The sequence below is a fragment of the Pistacia vera genome, unplaced genomic scaffold (genome assembly GCF_008641045.1).
Source record: "Pistacia vera cultivar Batoury unplaced genomic scaffold, PisVer_v2 Contig51, whole genome shotgun sequence".
In the NCBI taxonomy this organism is placed as follows: Eukaryota; Viridiplantae; Streptophyta; class Magnoliopsida; order Sapindales; family Anacardiaceae; genus Pistacia; species Pistacia vera.
The window spans coordinates 1,841,561-1,862,416 of NW_022196346.1; the positions used below are offsets into that span (position 1 = coordinate 1,841,561).

A 20,856-nucleotide genomic window follows, 5' to 3' on the forward strand; every position below is an offset into this window, starting at 1 on the left:
TGAATCTGGAAAATGAAATATTCTTAGAAAAATCAATTGGAAGTCTATAGTTTGCATATGGTGATCAAAGCATGAGTAAACTGAGTCAAATCATGATACAAATAAGAAATAAGACATTAGCAACTATGTTACTGGGATGGCAGCAAAACTGCTGAACATGTTTTTTGTATCATTGAATCTCAATCATTAGATATTTTGTGACAAGTTGATACTCAATGTTACAGTCACAAGTGTCGGAGTTCCCTTTAAATTGTGGCTCGTAGGCCTTAAAATGGCAACACAGCTGTTCTCTTAGTGGATTAGTGGATGGTTCTAGGTATGAATACTTCATAGCTTATATATTCTTATCATGATTATTAAAATTAAGCTGGTCTTTTGAATGTTTTCATTTTATGCTAATGTAGTTATTTTGTGCTAGTTGCATTCATGTTGTACAAGTGGTATGCATTCACAACTATTACCCATATTATGTATCTGTAGTTTCAGTGTTAACATTTATAATTATATGTGTATTGGTTGACAGTTTGCCTTTGTGAGTTCTTTGTCATGACAGATAAGAACAATGATAGTGAGCAATGCTTCATTAGGTGCATCTAAGCAAGATATAAAGGAGTTCTTTTCCTTTACTGGGGAAATTTAACATGTTAGATGCACAGGTTTGTTATATTGAATCTGAGTTTTATTATCGTCCTTTATCTTTTATTATTTTTTGTGGTTGCTTGGAAAAGAGAAAATGTGAATTTGAATGATTAATCTTTCTGAGGATATTTGGATTAATTATTGGAGAAAGAATACTAAGGTTCCCATATAATCTTATATTATTTTTTCTTTCAGTGCAATGAGCGGTCTCAAATTGCATTTGTTGTCTTCAAGGATCCCAAGGGGGCAGAGACAGCGGTTCTTCTTTGGTGCATTATCATCTTATCTGTTAGTTCTTCTTTCATTAACTTCCCCTGCCTTAGTATAAATTTCTAACTTCATAATCTGGTCTTACATCTAATTTTCAAGAGAATTTGATCTTATTACTTCATTTTCATTAATGTGACTTATGTTGTTCTTTTAAATTGATATCATGCTAAAGTTTGTTTGTTTGTTTTGTTTGTTTTTGTTTTTTCTCAAGCTGCAGCAACCAGGAAATCTTGCCTTGGAGACATCTTGTGAAGAAGTGCTGAATATCGGGCACCATTGCAGTTTGAAGCAATTGTTATGTTTTGTTGTTGGATCTGAATTGGACTAGGTAATCTGGCCATAAGAATTCTTATATAATCTTGAATCTGGACCATTTTATTATCTCTTTTTTGTCTATATTAGCATCACTTTGTACCAGAAAACCAAACCATTTCTCCGTAGCACATCCTAGTTTCTTTTCATCTGTCAGTGCAACGATTTTCTCTTCAGCTTCTTATTGTGGAATGTAACTCGACAGTTTTTGCATTTTATTATAAGCATTTTTATAATATTCTATCAGCACATTACATGGGCTTTTTGCTTGATTATGCATGTCAGCTCATGGTTTTTGATACCGAACCTAACTACAGCCGGAATGGTGACATTCTGATTCAACCAAAAATGGCTTTTCTCCAAGCAGTTAACATGCACAAACCTATACATGAGTTCAGAAATTGCTGTTAGAGATTTGGAATAATTTAAAAACATGCTACGAACTAGTAGCACTAGATTGAATAAGTCCAAGTAGCATTCTTCTTTCATTAAATCAATCTTCGTTTGCTCAAAAAGTTTTCCAAATTTTTGTCCATACAACTACCTTGAAACCAAAACTGAGTTCCATTAACAGCATATTACATTTCTTTTATCGTGATGTCATCATTCCTTTCATTATTATCCTTTGGAAATTATCTCATGCTATGTTCTGTTTTTGGATCTCATGCAAGCAGGTGTGACGAAGCTCCATTAACTCTCTATGCATGGTTTTCTTAAGGGTGATGTGTAAGTAATTGGGCTAATGGTACTTTCTATAACCGGCATTTAAATCTTTGTACATTTTTGTTATTCTTCCTACATATCACAATTAAATGTTAGAGGAGTAGTTAATTGATTTGTTGACTGATTTAGCTGTTTGTGACATGAAAGACAAAATAGAACAAGTGATTAGATGGTGTCACTTATTGCTGACATTTCTGTAGAGTATGATAACCATATCCTTCTTTCCCAGTAAGCAGAATTCTTTTATGTTGATGATGGTTTGTTCCAGATATCTTTTTTTTATTAAGTTATCGGAAGGTTTTTTTCCTATTATTGAATCTTTTTTGATATCTCACACTTGATGCAGTAAAGCAAGTTCAACATATAATGATTTTATTCAAGAATCAATGTTAAGCAATAGTGTACCACTCAAGCTTGGTAGCATTAGCTCTCTTTTTCTTTTGTCGACTGAACGGCATCTGTCCAACATGTACTTTCTTCGTCATTTGTTTCTGGTTTAGCTGTCATTTGTAATCTAAGCAACAATATTTAATCTGGAAAACAGAAAATGTTTGTTCTGAAGACTTATCCAGTCACTTTTTGGTTGTCATCTATAAAATTAAATCATGGTGACAGGATGCTCTTGAAAATTAACTATTCAATTTGACCTCATTGATGTTGTATGTCATCAAGAAGTTTGATGTATATTGAAGATAAGATAACAATTACATTTTAAAGAGAAAACAATGCATCTCAGCATTAATTCGTGGTGATTAATATTTGCTGAAGAGGGATCATTAACTTCCAGATATTGCTTAAATGGTGTCATGAAACCAAGAAGTGGTTGAATATTTGCTCAAATTTGGCAAATTCTTCATTAAAGACATGTTGGTTTTTCCTCTTTATAAGCTTATGCAAGTGCCTGCTTACTTTATTTGGAGAAATGCATAGTCTCTATAGGTGTTCACTGGCTATGCTTTACCATATGTTTAGGTGTTGGTTCTGTAACTGTGGCTAAGCCTTCCTCTTTCTCTGATTGCTGCATGCTATAGATTAAATTAACACAGCCTAGTCCAAATTTGTTGAAATCATTAGTCCTTGTATTTCTTAGGCAACTATAAATGCAATCAACAAGTTATCAATGCATCTTAACCCTGAATTTCACTTTGGAGTTCTGACTGCATTAAAGGACTTGTCGATGACTTCCTGACCATGTGTAGGTATTTCACCTTTCAATTGTTTTTGTCATAGTCAGCGACACTTAATTTCGCATTAAGAATACCTATGCTTTAGAGATTCATACGTATTCTGTTATTTATGTGAATTGTGGTCACGATGTTATAGTCTAGTAGACCATGGAGTCCAAAAGCATGAATGAGATGGGAGAATTGCAAGCAGGTAAGAGAAGTAGTTAAAGCAGTTAGTTGTTATTTTAATTCACTAGTAGAGAAATTTTTGAATGAAATTTCATGTTCCTCTTTGGAAGTAGTAACATATTTTAATCTTTTTGGATTCTATCATCTTCTTTCTAGTTTTTCACTGATTATATATGTTCAGCCTTTTGTGGATGCAACTAAGGTGTTATCCAATTAAGCATCTGAGCCCAGAATTTCAGCCTCTCTATCATCAACAAGGGTTGCCTGTATGAAGAGTTCTATGAATGATTATTTGACAGAATCCTTTTGCATAGGTACTTCGTTTTCAATGTTGTACTACATATTGATGAATAATGATCTTGAACCTTCACTGTTATATATGACAATAAACTAGCTCTATAAGTTTTATTAGTTAGTCATATTCTTCTATTTCCTGTAAAGAATGAAGCTTTCAAGTCCTTTTTTAAGTAGAAATCCATTTCGTGTCTGCATTTCTGTAGACATATTTCAGATCATGTTTCCAAAGTAGCAAAAACTGTTTTGCTTAAAATCCAAGAATAAATTATTCTTCCGTCATGATAATTATTAATCTTCTTCTAAAGTTATGTCATGTTATCTCATGAACACAAGGTATCTTCTGAAGGAGATATATACCATATGACAAGAAGATGTGACAAGTCTCCATTTCTTCAGTTTTGAAGCAGCATGTACTACATAGACACGAACATGTGCCCATTCAAATCGAATGTTTATTTTCGGTGAGTTACTTTAGCAGTCAAATTTTCATCACTCTGTTTATTGGGAACTTCTCAAACAGCATCTACTACATAGACAGGAACCTGGTCTTGCAATGATTTAAATCTAGAGAGAGGTGGTAAAGCATGCAGATGGATATCATCAAATCGTGATATGGAGCTTGTTAGCCGTCCAATGGTTCTGACTTTTGGATGTGGTGTTCATGAGAAACAACTCTACAACCTGAACGGTGGAGATTGAAATCCAAGCACTGTAAGGCAGTAATTGTAGGTAAACCCGAAACTGCAGTTTCTTTGTGTTTTGGGATTATTCTCTCCATAAATTGTGATATTTTGTTCCTGTTTTTGCTGAGATTGTTGGTGTTGGAATTGTGAAGTTTATGATGTTTGTATGCCTCTAGTTTGCACTAGAGAAGACTTTGTATTCCCATTTTTGGTGATAGTGAAAGACTTTAATCGGACTATGGTCCCGTGGTTTTTACTCCTCACATCAAGGAGGTTTTCCACGTAAAAATTTGGGTGTCATTGATCTTTAATTTTTTGCATATATTTGTAGCTTTTGATTATATTCACTCGAGAAAGAAAAGGATTGTTGGAAGCCAGGTTCCTTTTTAGTTATGCAACAATAAACTGGATGTTGAATTGAAATTTCTTGCTTCTTTTGGGTTGATTAACACATTGGACAAAGAAAGATTGACAAACACCAATGAATTAATTTCATTGGAATTTTAAGTTCAATTGAAGTTGAAACTTTCCGTTGTTTTGATACTAGCTATAAAGCTCACCAGCAATCTGTAGACCATTCAAGCTGTTTGAGAGCAGACAAGTGAAGGAGGAGTGTGGGAAATTGTATCAAAGAAAATTAATGCTCTTATCTCAGCCAAATATTAATAATGCTAGATTTGAATGATGACTATTGATCAGATATTTAAATTTGATTGAATGAATAATTCCGCAACCATCTTCATAACATTCTCCTCTGTTTATGACTCTCCCACCAAGAGCATTTTCATAACATTCTCACTCTGTTTTTTACTTCAGCAAGACCATTTTTATAGCATTCTCACTCTGTTTTTTACTCTCCCGGAAAATGCATTTTATGTTAGTGAGTTAAGATTTCTGATATCCATTTTGGCAGTTGCTTGGCATGGTCATAAAATGCATTTTTATATGGCATTTATGTTAGGAGTGCACCACGCATCTCAATTTCTCAATCTCTGTTTGATCAATTGTCATCATTCAAATATGGTTAGGTGAAAACTGTAAAAGAAAGAAAGAAGTGAAAACTTACTCTTTGAGTAAGTATCTCCCAACATAAATCAGTCAAAGTATTGCCTTTAATTGGCCTTCTACACTTTGCATCCGACGCTTTCTTTGCCTTCATAATGGATACATACGCAATTATGCTCTCTGCAGGAAGGAACCATCTCATTCAAATTTAATTTTGGAAGATTGTATTAGAAAATTTAATTTTCAAGAATGAGAGATTGGTAGTGTAAAGATATGATATTTGGTATTCAAATTTGTCCTTATTAAAACATGAAGGCTTATTCATTTTGGTGTCGCATTCTAAATGAGTTGGTTAAATTGATTTTAAATTATATTGTGTCACATCAATTAGTGGGAGTAGCAAATGAATGCTATGTTCTCATCTCATATGATGTGTTTCATATGTGGTACTAAACACATGTAATTAAAAACCAATACGGGGTAATGTTATGTAAAATGAATGACATTTCTCTTATTCGTTTTTGTATGTATTTTTTAGTCATATTCAGCCGCTTTTAACCCAACAATTTGGGTTTGGGCCCAAAGCCCATTTAAACTTACTAATATCCTCTTGTATTGAATTATGTTTTGAGTTGATAAGGAATCATAATATATATGGTCAATTTCTTGCTTACTCCTCTATTACATGAATGATTTATTCATTATAGGCAATGCTGAAACTTGATAGGGACCATTGTTAATGCTTATATGATTATATTATAACCAGTAAGTTTCAAACCAGAATAATACATTTTACTAAGATCTTAGCAACAAATTTTAACTATTTTAACCATAAAAGAGAATATGTAAAACAATATTTTAAGTCTAAAATTTAATATTTAACTAGTTTGCAAGCTTAATAATGCAATATTCTGTTTAAAAAAACCTTGTTTTCATACAATAACGTCAAGGCCATATATTTTCTATCTTAGAACATAGGAAAAAACATGAGATTCTGCAGTGCTTTTGCTTTTCAAGGTTCACATAATCTGTCATTCTCAAAATTGAGAAAAAGTTACTTTCAAGTTATAGTAAAGCTGATTATTCTTCAAATTAACATCTTCTCTCGACAATAATCTACACTTTGCATCACATTCTTTATTTCTTCACTTTGCATCACAATCTTTCTTTCTTCATGCATCACATTCTTTCTTTGGTTATGTTGAATTTGAGGTTGGTTCTAGAGTTGTATTCAAGTTAGATTGTATTTGAGAATATTTAAATAAAACTGATAAGAATTTTCTTTTGTGATTATTTTCTAGTATTGTTCTGAAATTGATAAACATAAAATTTTCTAGAACGAAGAAGTCCTTCTACTTCAAGAAAACAAAACTTAAATCCTTTGAGACGATAATTTGTATTACACCTTTCAAATAATATCCACATATTCTCATCTCATATAATGTGTTTTCGTATGTGGTACTAAATATGTAATTAAAAACCGATAAGGGATAATGCTATGCAAAATGAATGATATTTCTCTTATTCGTTTTTGTGCATATTTATTAGCCACATTCAGCCACTCTTAACCTAACAATTTGGGTTTGGGCCCAGAACCCATTTAAACATACCGATGTCTATTTTTTATGAGTGATCATTTTGGGTTTTGTAGTCTTCTTGGTGGTGGGACTCTAGGATAAACTGGTTATTGAGGTTCTTTATCAAGAATAGAGGGGCTATGTGGGTAAATGTGGTTTTTTTTTGTCTGTCACCTATTTGGGCACTGTCTTTTAGCTTTCTTTGGTTATGTTCCTAACCCGGGATATGTCCCGAGGTAGGAAGAGATTATGTGTATATACAGTCCTGTAAGGGCTATTGTTTTGGGTCCTAACCCAGGGCATTGTCCTGAGGCAGTTTGGCCGCCTTTTATTGGCCTTTCGTAGATTTTTTGTTTTCTCTTTTCTAATGAAAGCTTACTTACCTAAAAAAAATTAAAAAAAAAAAAAAAATACTAAGATCCTCTCATATTGAATTATGTTCTGAATTGATAAGGAATCATAATATATATGGTCCATTTCTTGCTTACTCCTCTATTACATGAATGATTTATTCATTATTAAGCAATGCTGAAACTTGATAGGGACCATGTTAATGCTTATATGATTATATTATAATCAGTCAGTTTCAAACTAGAATAATACATTTTACTAAGATCTTGGCAACATATTTTAACTGTTTTAACCATAAAAGAGAATTTGTAAAACAATATTTTAAGTCTAAAATTTAATTTTTAACTAGTTTGCAAGCTTAATAATGCAATATTCTGTTTGAAAGAATCTTGTTTTCATGCAGTAACGTCAAGGCCATATATTTTCTGTCTCAAAACTGAGGAAAAAACATGAGATTTTGCAGAGCTTTTACTTTTCAATGTTCACATAATCTGTCATTGTCAAAATTGAGAAAAAGTTACTTCCATCTCAAGTTATAGTAAAGCTAATTATTCTTCAAGTAAACATCTTCTCCCGACAATAATCTACACTTTGCATCACATTCTTTATTTCTTCACTTTGCATCACATTCTTTCTCTCTTCATGCATCACATTCTTTCTTTCTTCACTTTGCATCACATTCTTTCTTTCTTCAAGTGGCTTGTTGAAAGTTTAATCCTTAAAATCAATGGATTATTTGAACTATTCTTTTATCATTATGATAGCTTGTAGATTGAAGAGACTTCCTATCATTAACCCTTTAATCAGACAATTTGTAATATCTAATGCTATTTGATAGTAATATATATATCAGTTTCAGCAAGAACAAGCTGTATAGTTTGTGCAATAAAGTAAATAAAATATGCTCAAAGAAAAGAATGAAGGAAATGTTTGAACAACACTTACACCTTAACTAGTATCGAATCAAAACTTTGGTTAATTTGGATTTATTCCTTGGTCATTTCCATGCACTATAAAAGTTGAATGGAAGTTGTAGCATTATCACAACATAAGCAAACCAAATATTTCGATTTCTAATAAATCTTTGTTTAATCGCTTACCATCATTCAATATGGCTGAAGCGCTTGTGCAGATAGTGTTGGAACAATTTGTTTCAATCATTCGTCAATAGACAGAAGAAGGGATAGGTTTCACTGCAGGTGCTGAGCAAGAAGTTGAGAAGCTTCAAAGCAACTTCTTGTCCATTCAAGCTTTGCTTGCTGATGCTGAGAATCGACAAGTGAAGGAGAATGTTGTGAGAGTATGGTTAGACAAGTTGAAAGACGTGTCCTATGACATAGACGATGTGTTGGATAAGTGGAACACCAAGCTTCAGAAATTAAGAATTAAAAAAGTTGAAGATGCATCTAAGCCTCTGAAAAGGGTATGTTCCCTCATTCTTTACTATCTCAGTTGTAGGCCTTTGGTACTGCGTTATGACATTGCAATTAAGATAAAAGGTCTTGATGGAAAACTAGATATTATTGCTACTGATAAAGAGAGGTTCCACTTTAGATCAATCATTGAGAGTAGCAAAGAAGTAGAACGACCAATGACAACCTCTTTTATTGATTTAGTAGAGATTTTTGGAAGAGAAGACGATAAGAATAAAATTGTCAATTTGCTCGAGTTAAAGTAGTGAACAACAAGTCCTCCCCATAATCTCGATAGTGGGGATGGGAGGAATCGGCAAGACAATTCTTACTCGATTAGCTTTTAATGATGATAAGGTGAACATCCCTTTTTGATTAAAAAAAATATGGGTGTGTGTTTCTGAGCCTTTCGATGAGCTTAGGATTGTAAAGCTAATCCTTGAATGTCTCACAAATAGTCCATCTCAATTAGTTGGATTAGAAACTGTAATGCAAAATATAGGTCAACAAATTGAAGGAAAGAAGTTTCTTCTTGTCTTAGATGATGTTGGACTGAAAATTCAGAAAATTAGGTAAATCTAAAACATACTCTCAACTGTGGATCTCTCGAAAGTAGAATATTAGTGACCACACGAAAGGAGAATGTTGCAAATGCCATTGGAACCACTAATATAATCTCACTAGGGATACTTCCTGAGGAGGAATGTTGGTCCTTGTTTTGTCAACTTGCATTTTCTGGAAAAACCTATAGAGAGTTTGAAGAAATTGGTAAAAAGATTGTTCAAAAGTGTAAAGGCTTGCCTCTCGCTTTAAAGACTTTAGGTAGTCTTTTGCACTTTAAAAGAAAATTTAAAGAGTGGGAAAATGTCTTAAATAGTGAAATATGGGAAATTAAAGAGGTTGAACAAAGGATTTTTCCACCTCTATTATTTAGCTACTATGATTTGTCCTCTATGGTAAAGAAGTGTTTCTCATATTGTGCTATTTTTCCAAAGGATTACATGATAAAGAGAGAACGGTTGATCAAGTTATGGATGGTACAAGGTTATTTAAGGTCACAGACAAATAAGGATATGGAGTTAGTTGGTGAAGAGTATTTTGAAACGTTAGCAATGCGTTCTTTCTTCCAAGATTTTCAAAAAGAGGAAGACGATATTGATATACGTTCTTGTAAGATGCATGATATAGTACATGATTTTGCTCAATTTCTTACCCAAAATGAATGTTATACAATAGAGGTTGATGGTATAGGAGAAATTGAATTAGAATCTTCTTATGATAAAGTTAGACATTCAGTGATAAAGATTCAAGGAGAGGCCTCATTTCCTAGCTCAATTTATATTAGAAATACTTTTCTACGTAGTCTTGTGGTTGATTGTAATTATGGTACTGACCGTAAGATACTTTTGTCCAAATTAGTTGATCAAGTTACATGTCTAAGGTCATTATCTTTGAGTTACTGCTCAATTAAAGAAATTCCAGTAGAAATAAAAAAGTTAATACACTTGAGGTACCTTGATTTGTCTGGGAATGAAAACATAAAAGAATTGCCTGAGATATTTTGTGGGTTATATAATCGACAAACCTTAGACATAAGTTATTGCCGTACTATTAAAAAACTACCTGAAGGTATTAGAAACTTATACAATCTACAAACCGTAGACATAAGATATGGTGAAAATATCAAAAATCTACATCGAAGGATTGGAAACTTAATCAACTTGAGACATTTGTTAAATTTGGGGACTGAAGATAATATAAGTTACATGCCAAAAAGTTCGGGGAGATTAACTAGTCTACGAACATTACAAATATTTGTCTTAAGTGAGGGCAGTTATGGTAGTGAAGCATATTCTATTGAATGTCTAAAAAACTTCAGACACCTTCGAGAATTGGGAATACAAGGGTTGGGTAATTTGAGAGATGTGGATGAGGTTAAGGGAATAGAATTAAACAATAAGAAAAATTTGCGTCATTTGCATGTAGACTTTAAGGGAGGATGAATGTGGAGCAAAATCAACAACTTCTTGAGGAGTTGCAACCACATCCAAATTTAGAGATACTAAAGCTACGAAATTACAGTGGCAACACTATTTTCCCTAATTGGATGATGTCATTGACCAATTTGAGAATGTTATTCCTTTGGGATTGTATAAACTGTGAGCATTTGCCTCCTTTGGGTAAGTTATCAACCCTTGAAATTCTTCGGATATGGGGAATGAAAAGAGTGAAAAGAGTGGGTAATGAGTTTTTGGGAATAAAGAGTGAAGCTACTTCATCATCTACATCAATTATCGCATTTCCCAAGTTGAAATTTCTATGCTTATGGACGATGAATGAATGGGAAGAGTGGAATTATGAGATTCCAAAGAACGGAGATAAAGATATTACAATCATGCCATCTCTTCAAACCTTGAAACTTCAATTATGCCCCAAATTAAAGTCTCTACCAAACCACCTTCATCAGATAACGTTGAAGAAGGAAATTATAGATTGTCCTTTTCTAGAAAGACAAAGAACAAATAGCTAATTGTCATCTTCGTCAGATAAGTTCTCTAAAGTTATCAACTTCAACACTGATTTTCCTTCAAACCACTGGTAATTTCCTCTCTTTTCCCTTTTAGTTATTTGTTTTATTACATTCTTTATCATTATTATTATTATTTTTTTTTTTGGGAATAACTCACATCTTTTGATATTTAATACCCTAATTATCAATCACCATTTTTGTACTCTTTAATCATCTTAATGAATCTAATTATAATGTTAATATAAAGCTTATAATTTAAGGATGGGACGCTATTCTGTAAACATAACAAATTTATTTTCTCAACTCAAAATAAGAGGATTTGAACCAATGTAGGGTCTCTGTTAAAGTGAAGAACATAACAAGAAAATTTCTACTAGAATCATAAATCAATGTTTGTTATGTTCCCAAAAGAAGTTGAGTGAATTGACAGCTCATCATCATCTCCTCCAGTTTTGACCAACACCTCTCAAGTCTTCACTTCAACTTTGATTATGTGAAGGGACCTAGTTAGTAAATACGGGTATGACAAAAAAATGGTACGAAAATTTTACAGGTATAATACAGCAAACAGTGAAAAATACGTTTATAAAAATTCGACCATAAAATTCGGATACGGGAAAAATATGGTACGGGTATATACGGATTTAATACGGGTGCATTGTCAAAACACGTTTTGAAAAATACGGCAATATCAATCTTTGTTTTAATACTTTTATGGATTACTTGGCTAAAATCAATATAGTATTTCAAATGCAAAGTATTCAATTAACCAATAACACAAATATACAATATATAACTGATATTCAAATTATAGTCTCCAGACTTAAACACAATATTTAGCCATGATTCTTTACTAATTTAAAACTTGATAAGTTTGATATTAAATGCAACAAATTTTAACTTTCCATTAATCCATTAAATTATTTAAATCAAAAACTAAAATTTTGTCTCACAAATCTATATAAAAGATGAGAAGTGCTAGTCTTACAAAGACAAATACAAAGGGGACATACAAAGACAATCCCCACCCGTGATCTTCATGATTTCTCTCTCTCTTTCTCTTTTTCCGTTTTTTCTTTGTTTTTTTCTTCACTTTGTAGGCTTCTTTGTATAAGTCTTTGTAAGGATAGACTTATTCATAAAAGATTAGTGTTACAATAGTCTAACTATTATTTTATACCTATAATATATGATAGTTTTTTTTTTTCACAATAAATTATTATTTTAATATCATTAATCCAATCTAATTTATTAGATAGCACGGAAATAATTTAAAAATATGAAATGATTTTGTATGTGTTTTGATTTTGAGTTTAAAATGTAAAGGTGTCAGGTGTGGGGGAATGGGCGGGAAAATGGACGTCTTTGAGAGGGTTATTTTTTTTTTTATTCCCCCCCTTTTCCAATCTCTTCCCTTACGTCTTACCCACTGATTTCTTCTTCCCCCACTAAAACGACGTCGTTTCAATTAGTTTTTTTTTTTTCAAAAATTCACGAATAATTCGGTAACCCTATGTAAAATACGTGAATACGCATTTTATACGGATATTTACTAACTAGGGAAGGGACAACCTTTGAATTCTCAAAATGCTACAATCGTAATCAATCCACAGGTAATTACTTCTCTCCTGACCGGTTAGCTTTATTTTTATAATGAATAAAATTTCGGATGAGATTCTTTAGTGTTAATGCTTGTGAATAGGCAATATTTTTATAAATTTATGAATAATTAATAAAAGCACATAAATTATTATTGGGCCCTTGTACAGAATTAGTTGGGCTCTCTAAGCCTGGCCCGTTTTCAGTCTATCGCAAATCTATTTCTAACAACTGGATATGGGCCATGTACAATTGTTAGGATGCAAAGCTATTTATCCTACTCATTCAAACGACGTCGTCTTTTCTACTGACGGGGACTCAAGGAGTAATTGTTAGTCGTCATCAACCTCACCAGAAACTTCTTGTAGATTGGCGGTGACACAGACAGCGATGGGGGAAGCTCAGGCGTCGAAGAGAATCCCGCGCATCAAGTTCCCTCCGGTCTGTTTTTCTCTTCTTGTTTCGCTTCAACTTGAATTGTTTTCTTGTTAAATTTTTAATAAATCGTGTATCGGTGTATGTTTGCATTTCTCCAAATCCTAGAAATAAATTCAGTGCTTGATTCGATATATATAATTATAAATTTCGCTTACTAGTGTAAGAGGATGTATTTACTTGTAAATTCATGAAATCAAATTTTGTAGTATAATGGATTATTCAGCTACATCATGATTCTGGTACTTGTAAATTATATTGTTTATGGTTATTTGAGGAAATATTGTAATGCTTTTAGCTCTATTTATTAATTACCTTCCAGATGATGCCAATACTTAACATTCTACTTTTAATCCTTCTATTCCGAGTGCTTGAAACGATTTTAATGATAAGTAACTCTTTTTGGTTATGTTCGTTAGTGACAGATATTTCATTTTAATGATAGAATTACCAGTCCTTTTCAGCATAAAAAGTAGAGTGACATTCAGGAAAAAGAGGATCTTATCATTTGCTTGAACGTTGTCAAATGAGAGAAATCTGCTAAAAACTCTCAATTTGAGTCCACTTTTTTTCCTAAATATATCGTTACTTTCTGCTGCTACTGTATCTCTTTCAATGCGAGAATATTGTCTTTCAGAACTCTGATTAAACTGCTGTTGAAATTACACTGATATTCATTTGTTCAGAGTTGGCATTTGACTCATGGTAGTTGATATTCTTTACCGTAGGGATGTTCTTCGCTGGGGAAAGAATATCATCTCTGCTAAAACACGGACAAAAAAAAGAGCTGGCACAGCAGTTGACAATAAAGCATCTTCCCTAGAAACACTAGTCAGTACCCTTGTACCTTGTTTTCTTTATACTGTCCATGTTTTTCAGCACAATTTACTAATTACTTTCTAGATTTTGCAAGTGCAACTCATTCTCAATCAGCATCTTCATCTGTTGATGCTTTTTTCACTTCATTCTCAAGTTTAAAGTATTCTCAATCAGCAAATGCAAATGCTTTTTCACTGAAATAATAATGTGTTTTTCAGTTTAAAACCACAGTTTTGTTTTTCAGTGGTCATGTGCTTCAACGCGTAACTCTGCATTTTTGTCCAAAGAAGAAACCACAGTTTTATGTACTAACAGTACTTGCTCAGGTGATTTGAGGTGTGAAGTGTGTTGCTCATTTTCAAAGTTCATCCAACTCTGTTTTTTCGAAAAACTGGCTGCTTATGGAAGAACATTCCAAGAATCTGGTGTCACTTAAGCAAATCAATCATCCCTTGACAATCCTGAAAATGGAATGAGGTATATGTTACCATCACTTTCTTTGTTTCATTTCATTTCTCAGTTGAAGCAATAATCTCTCCAAGTTCTGCCACTTATCTTAGGCAACAGTTTTTTCACATTATTATATGCTTTAACTTTGTTAGAGACTGATTTTCTAATAACTTTGTTAGAGAGATTGTATCCTTCTATGCTTTTGATTTATAATGAAAAATCTCCGCCATATTATTACCGTGGACGTAGCCCAAATGGGTGAACCACGTAAATTGTTGTGCCTCATTTACTTTTATCCGTTTTCTTTATTTTCCTTACTTATATTTAGTTGGAATCTCAGCATTTGTACTTCATCAATGCGTCATTACCGTTCAATTATTTTTGACAAAAGCTAGCACATATAGATATTTTTCATCCCAAGTGATATAGAGTTGAGGTGATTTAATATTATTTCAACCTAACATAAGATAAGACTAGACAAAAATTTTAAGATTTCATGCAAGAATATATATAGCAAAGTTTACGTACAAGAAATCATATTCTTTTATAATATTAATAAGTTTCTTTTAATATCATTCAATTAGTTAATTTTCATCTTCTTTGTGGAATTATTGAATTGTCTGTAAACTAAGATCCGATGACAAGAGAAAAGGATGACCTTTCACTACCAAAGATAGTTAACCAGAAGAAAACAAACCCACAGAGAGATTAATGAAGGGATTCTCAGGCAACGGTTTATAAGCTTCAAGGTAGTCTGTTGCAGCATCTTGATGATGGCTGGTCATGGTAAACTGATGTCTGGAAATGGTACTGGGTGGCACACAATCTGCATAACCATGAATAGCAGCTCCAAGAAGTGAGACGGTGTGGATACAGCATAACCATGAATCTTACACAGCCGAAGGAAAGCTCAGGATCCTTCTTGTTGCATGAAATCTGTGTATAATGTTAAAACATGTACTTTCCTTTAGCAAAGGCTCAGAGTATGCATATTTTAATTCCAAGGCAAGTTGTCAATTAAGGTGAGAAAAGCTTCAGGAACTGAAAAAATGAAAAAGATTCTCTAAGTTCAGAACATTAAAGCTCCAAGAAACTTCAGCTCATCCTCCTTAATTGTAAATTTGTTGTAACCTGATTTCCGAGCAAGGTTAATAACCTCAAATGTCTTCCTATACCTCTTCAATGGTCCCATTGTCTTGCAAGTTGCGACAACTATTAACAATAGAGAGTACTAAGTTAAAACCATAATTACGATGAAAATGAAATTGCCAAATGAAACAATCTAAACCAAACAAATAAACAATCACACACAAATAATGTAAACAATAAAGAGAAAGCACATATGTAATTTATCCTGTTCACTCAAAAATATGTTACTTCCAGCAAAATCAATATTATTGAAATATCTCCTTACTCTTCTTGTTACAATGAATATATTTGTTTATGTTTTGTTATATTACTCATACAAGAGAATAATATGTTTATATAATACGTTTAATGGGAAAAACCTAATATTATTAAGATCTCTTCTCCCAAGTCTAAATCGTATTAGGAGTTTAATTATTTAGAGAAATCTTACAGTGGCTTTCATGGAATAGGCCTAAATCCCTATGGGCGCAGGGGATGCGTATGTCTTGCTCTTTATTGTTGAAATGGTCGATAACACCAACACCAAAGTTAATTGTTGTTCTTGAGCTGGAGAATACAAAGGAAAAGAATGCAAGTTTTCAGACACCAGTTTTCTGGAATTGTTCATCTCTTCATTTTTCATTAGCACAATCTGAGATTATATATAGACAATTTACATCCACATTTACATCAACTGATGTACCTACTCTTGCAGAGAACTGAGTACCTACCTAATCTGCAGAGATTTTACTGAAACATTACAGCAGACCCACATAAACTTAACTAACACAAAATATATCTGATTTTACAATCCTAAATATCAGCTAAACTACTTGAAGACCAAAACACTGACGCAACAGCTTCCATTTCGGCTCTGAACATCAACCTCGTTCAGGTGGCATACTACACCAGATCGCATGCACTTTAGATCGCATTCATTCATTCCAGCTCGCATTTATTCCAGGTCGCACCAAACATGCTTCCAGCAAGATATCACTTGCATTAACATTAATACACAACTTTAGCATCCCAACAAGCAGGAGAAATCTGAATATGGATAATTTAAGCAAGATGATAAAGAAAGAAACAATTAGATTAAAAGAAAAAGTACAAACATCTACTATAACATATATATTTCCTTTGCTTAATGTTCTGTTGCTTCTACCATATATATTTCCCAAAAAAATTTGACTTGTATATTGTAAGCTTGATTCCCTCGTAAGAACACCAAATAAAAAGAAAAAATATCTTGTTTCTTAATGGTTTTATTTTAAAGTTTTAGTCCCTAGGAGTTATGTTTTAGAGTTGTTTTTTTGCTTTATCATTTCTCATTATCAATATGCTTCTTTTTGTCTTTTATCCAAAAAAGAGTTGATTGATTTTGATGATGTGTTTTTGCAAATGCATGCTTGTGTATGCATTACTTTTCATCTGTTCAATAATTTTTGCATATTCACATTCGCTTGGGCAGGTTTGTAATAGCAAAAATGAGATTTCATATCCTGATATTGGCAATCCAGATGATGTTTCTCATAAACCAGATCAAATGTTTATTGAACATGACCATTTGACTGATCATGAAGGTAATTTTGTAACACTGGAGACTAGAATGATGTTGAATTCAATGCTGAAACTTCTCCTGGCTCCTTCAGAGATGATAAAACTAATTATATGCTTCTCAGTCCTGCTAAGCAAGAGTTGCTTCATAAGCCAAATGGTATGGCTGCTGTGTGAGAACTTGCTTTATTGAGTAAGACAATGGAAACAAATATTTCTCCATCAGAAAAAAGATGTCATACCATACCAGAGCCACTTACAAATTCATTACCGTATTTAACTCTTAACGGTTTGAGAAAGGAGCAGTTGATACTTGAACGTTTACAGGTCTTTTACATGATCCCTTGCTCACTCAGCACTTACACCAGGAAAATAACTGTTGTCCTGTATTTCTACTGATTTATTTTTAAACTTAGCTACTTTTCCAATATTCTTATTCAGGTTGACAGATTCATTTTGAAAGCTGAGCTACTAATGTGGCTTGCAAAACTTGAGGGTCAGTGCAATGCAATTGATGGTAAGTCTATAAGACGAGTATTGGTGAGGCTTGAACACCAAGGGCACTGTAAAGTTCTATTCTAGGAATTACAGTCCCGGCTGTCAGGAATTTTGGCCATAACTGCATTGCTACTTTGGTTTTGCATTCATCTATTCAAAGTTTGACACTGGATCTAATTGGTGAAATTCATGATAGACTGAGGTCTTCTAATGGTCAATGGTTCATGCAGCAAGAAAAAAAACAAATCGATTCCTGTATTGGAGGATGTCCAAAGAATTCAAAGCCATATAGATTCCGATGGCAAAGCTGATAGATTAGAAGCTATGCAAGCTAATGGGTTTGAGCCAGGGAAAATGATTCGTGCAAAGTTGTTGCATGGCTTTCCATGGGTTATCTGAGTAGTTCCTCTGCTTGGAATGATGTTTTATCATCTGGAAAGCATATGCATGACTTAAAAGGATTCTCACAGTTCTTGCTGTTTGTTTTCAGTAGAAGCAGCCATTATCAACATTCCCCTTGAGCTCTTCTTACAAGTTGCAGGATCTACCAAAAAATCAGATGATATTACTGAGAAGTGTAATAGGGGTTTGTGTCTTTCTGATCTTCCTACTGAAGAGCATAGATATCTCATGGTTAATGGGGCAACTAGGGATGTTATGATCCCACATTAGAAGGGAAAGAGGTGGGCATATGGGTTATAAGGGCTTGGACACCTTTTTTTGGCAAGCCGGTTTTCTAAGAATAGTTTTACTTAAGCCCATAAAAGACTCATGGCCTAGCCTAATTGTTTGAGTTGTTGGGGTGGGTTCCTATTAATTGGTATCAAAGCATGATTATATGCCTATGTGATAGGCTGACCTTGGGCCCAGGTTGCTACCCTGAGAAAGGACATGGAGGCCCGAGGGAAAAAGGGATTCACATAGTCACCTAAGGGGTAAAGAGGCTAACGTGAACGTCAGTTATGGAAGCATGATGGAATATTATGATCCCAAATTAGATGGGAAATTGGTGAGCATATGGGTTATAGGGACTTGGGCACCCTTCCCATTGGTAAGCCAGTTTTCTAAAGAGAGTTCTACCCAAGCTCATGAAAGACCTATGGCCCAACCCAATTGTTTAAGTTACTTGACCATCACAATTTAGAATCATAACAATAAATATGTTTCTGTGCTCGTGTTCCAGATATATATTGCATGCCTAACAGCTGACTATATGATGTAGTTGATTCGACTAGTATGTAATGGAGATTTGGATGGTTGTTTACTTGTTTGACGATCTCGCATGCCACTTTGAAATACGCAATTAAACTTAAACCTTACATAGAGGAACCACCAACAGTAGTAGCTGTGACATCCAATTTTAAATCAAGTGGTCTTCACCGACAAGTTAGACATTATTTTTTCTTGTCAAGTAGAGAAGCTGTTGATGAATATTGGCAAATTTTAGAGCATTGTTACGCTGCTGTTGATCGGAGAGCTGCCTTACATGCATTTTTTTATATTCGCAATTAAATTAAGAGGTTTCCCTAGAGAGAACAGTTCTGACAGGTGTTTTCTTATCAGTCATGAGCATAATTGAATAGTATGTCGAGTTCCTGAAATAAATAGTGATTGAGTGGATGAAAAGATTTCAGAGTGTGTGAGAAGATTTCAATGGATCTTAACTGATATAAGAGCAGGATAAGTTTATATTTCAGGTTACTTAGAGTTAGCCATATATAGGTTTTTAGTGCTCTTTGGTTTTGACTAGGTTCTTTTAACAGTGATTATTTTATGAGTTTCTCAGATGTGTATCTGACCGTTCATGTCTGAGTTTTTTGGGTATAATTTTTCTTTATATTATTGAATTAATAAGTTTTTTACTATTGGAATGCTACTTGCAGGTGCTGCATATGCATTATGATAAGCATCAACATATTAACGTATTCCAAGGTGCTTCTGATGCAAATGAGAATGGGTGTTACTGAATACTTACTTACTGTCATTCGGATTTAACATATCTTTGTTCACAGGTTCCAGATTTCCGATAATCATATTTTCACCTTGAGTCCTTTGAATGCTCCGTTGTTGACCATTGAAAAAAAAAAAAAAAAAAAAAAAACTAACTGAGTATCTGTTTAAACTGTAGGGACAAAAAAAGAGACTAGATAAGTATTGTGCTAACCGAGTATCTATTTGAATTGCAGAGATTGAAAAGAGAGGCTAGTTGAGCGGAAGCTGATGAATTCAATTATAATTGAATCAACATTGCCTATTTATACTAAAATAAACTATAATATAAGGTAAGTTAAATAGTCTAATAATATCTAGGGTTTCTTTGATCGAATATTTTCTACCCTATTTCTAATCATATTATGAAAATAACTGTTTGTTTCATTATTTAGAAAATACTGTATTATTATATTTTATTCAATTACTTTTAGACTCCTTAAGTTTATTAATTTTATTAAATACCGCCAGAAAAAAAAGTTTAAAAATTAACAAAAACACTCTCACTCACCCACATTTTCCTGATTTCGACAACCACCGTCGGAAGTTGACCAGAATCAGGTGTAATGACGCACTACTGACTGGATCTTACCGGTAGTGCGCTGATCTATCATTTTACGAAAAGGCTAGATCCATAGCCATAACTAGTTGTCAACGACAGCCAAGATATGGTCTTCGTTGATGACCAGATCTGGCCGTATCTGGCCAGATCCACGGTGGATCTAGTTGGAAAAGTCAATCTCAGCACATAATCGGCCAGATCTAACCTGTTGTGCATCGATACGGTGACTCCTGCCATCCTCCGACGGTGGTGGCCGACTACTAGAATTTAATGGGTGAGTGGGGGTGTTTTTTTAATTTTAATATTTTTATTATAGGGTGTTTAGTTATTTAACAAACCTAAAGGGTGTTTTTGTTAATTTTTAAATTCTACCTCGTTATTCCCACTCAACTCTAAAAATATCAAAAATCCTATCCAAAATAATAAAACAAACTCACCCTAGAATCTCCTAAAAGAGTAAACTCGATATTACTTAACTATTAAGGAGAGACGTATATTTTTCTACCATTTGCATTCCAAAAGTACTGATAAATTACCTGATACTGCAAATAAATTTGTGGAAGAAAATGACCTTCATTCTCTGGTATACAAGGATGATGGCCATTTGGAAAATGTATAAGAGCGAGGACCAAATGAAGAAGATGAAAAAGGTCATTCTACATTTC

At 33.3% G+C, this 20,856-nt stretch overlaps 1 protein-coding gene and 1 long non-coding RNA gene across 4 annotated transcripts in view; both read left to right on the plus strand.

Annotated features, from left to right (window-relative positions):
- LOC116106167 (putative disease resistance protein RGA3) overlaps window positions 1-15,681 on the plus strand; it is a 51,468-nt gene extending 35,787 nt beyond the window's left edge. Inside the window, 3 exon segments of the mRNA XM_031392509.1 lie at window positions 13,917-14,019; window positions 14,334-14,484; window positions 15,090-15,681. Coding sequence (XP_031248369.1) covers window positions 13,917-14,019; window positions 14,334-14,342 — 112 coding nt within the window. The 3' untranslated portion in view covers window positions 14,343-14,484; window positions 15,090-15,681.
- Window positions 832-4,682, plus strand: LOC116106086. 3 transcript variants are annotated; one of them, XR_004124255.1, is made up of 6 exons: window positions 832-927; window positions 1,127-1,237; window positions 1,896-3,321; window positions 3,481-3,613; window positions 3,930-4,057; window positions 4,131-4,682. It is a non-coding gene; the product is annotated as an uncharacterized LOC116106086 (long non-coding RNA). The 3 variants fall into 3 exon arrangements; XR_004124254.1 differs by having other exon boundaries at window positions 1,121-1,237; window positions 1,896-3,613; XR_004124253.1 differs by having other exon boundaries at window positions 1,896-3,613.
- Window positions 15,682-20,856: the final 5,175 nt, after the last annotated feature.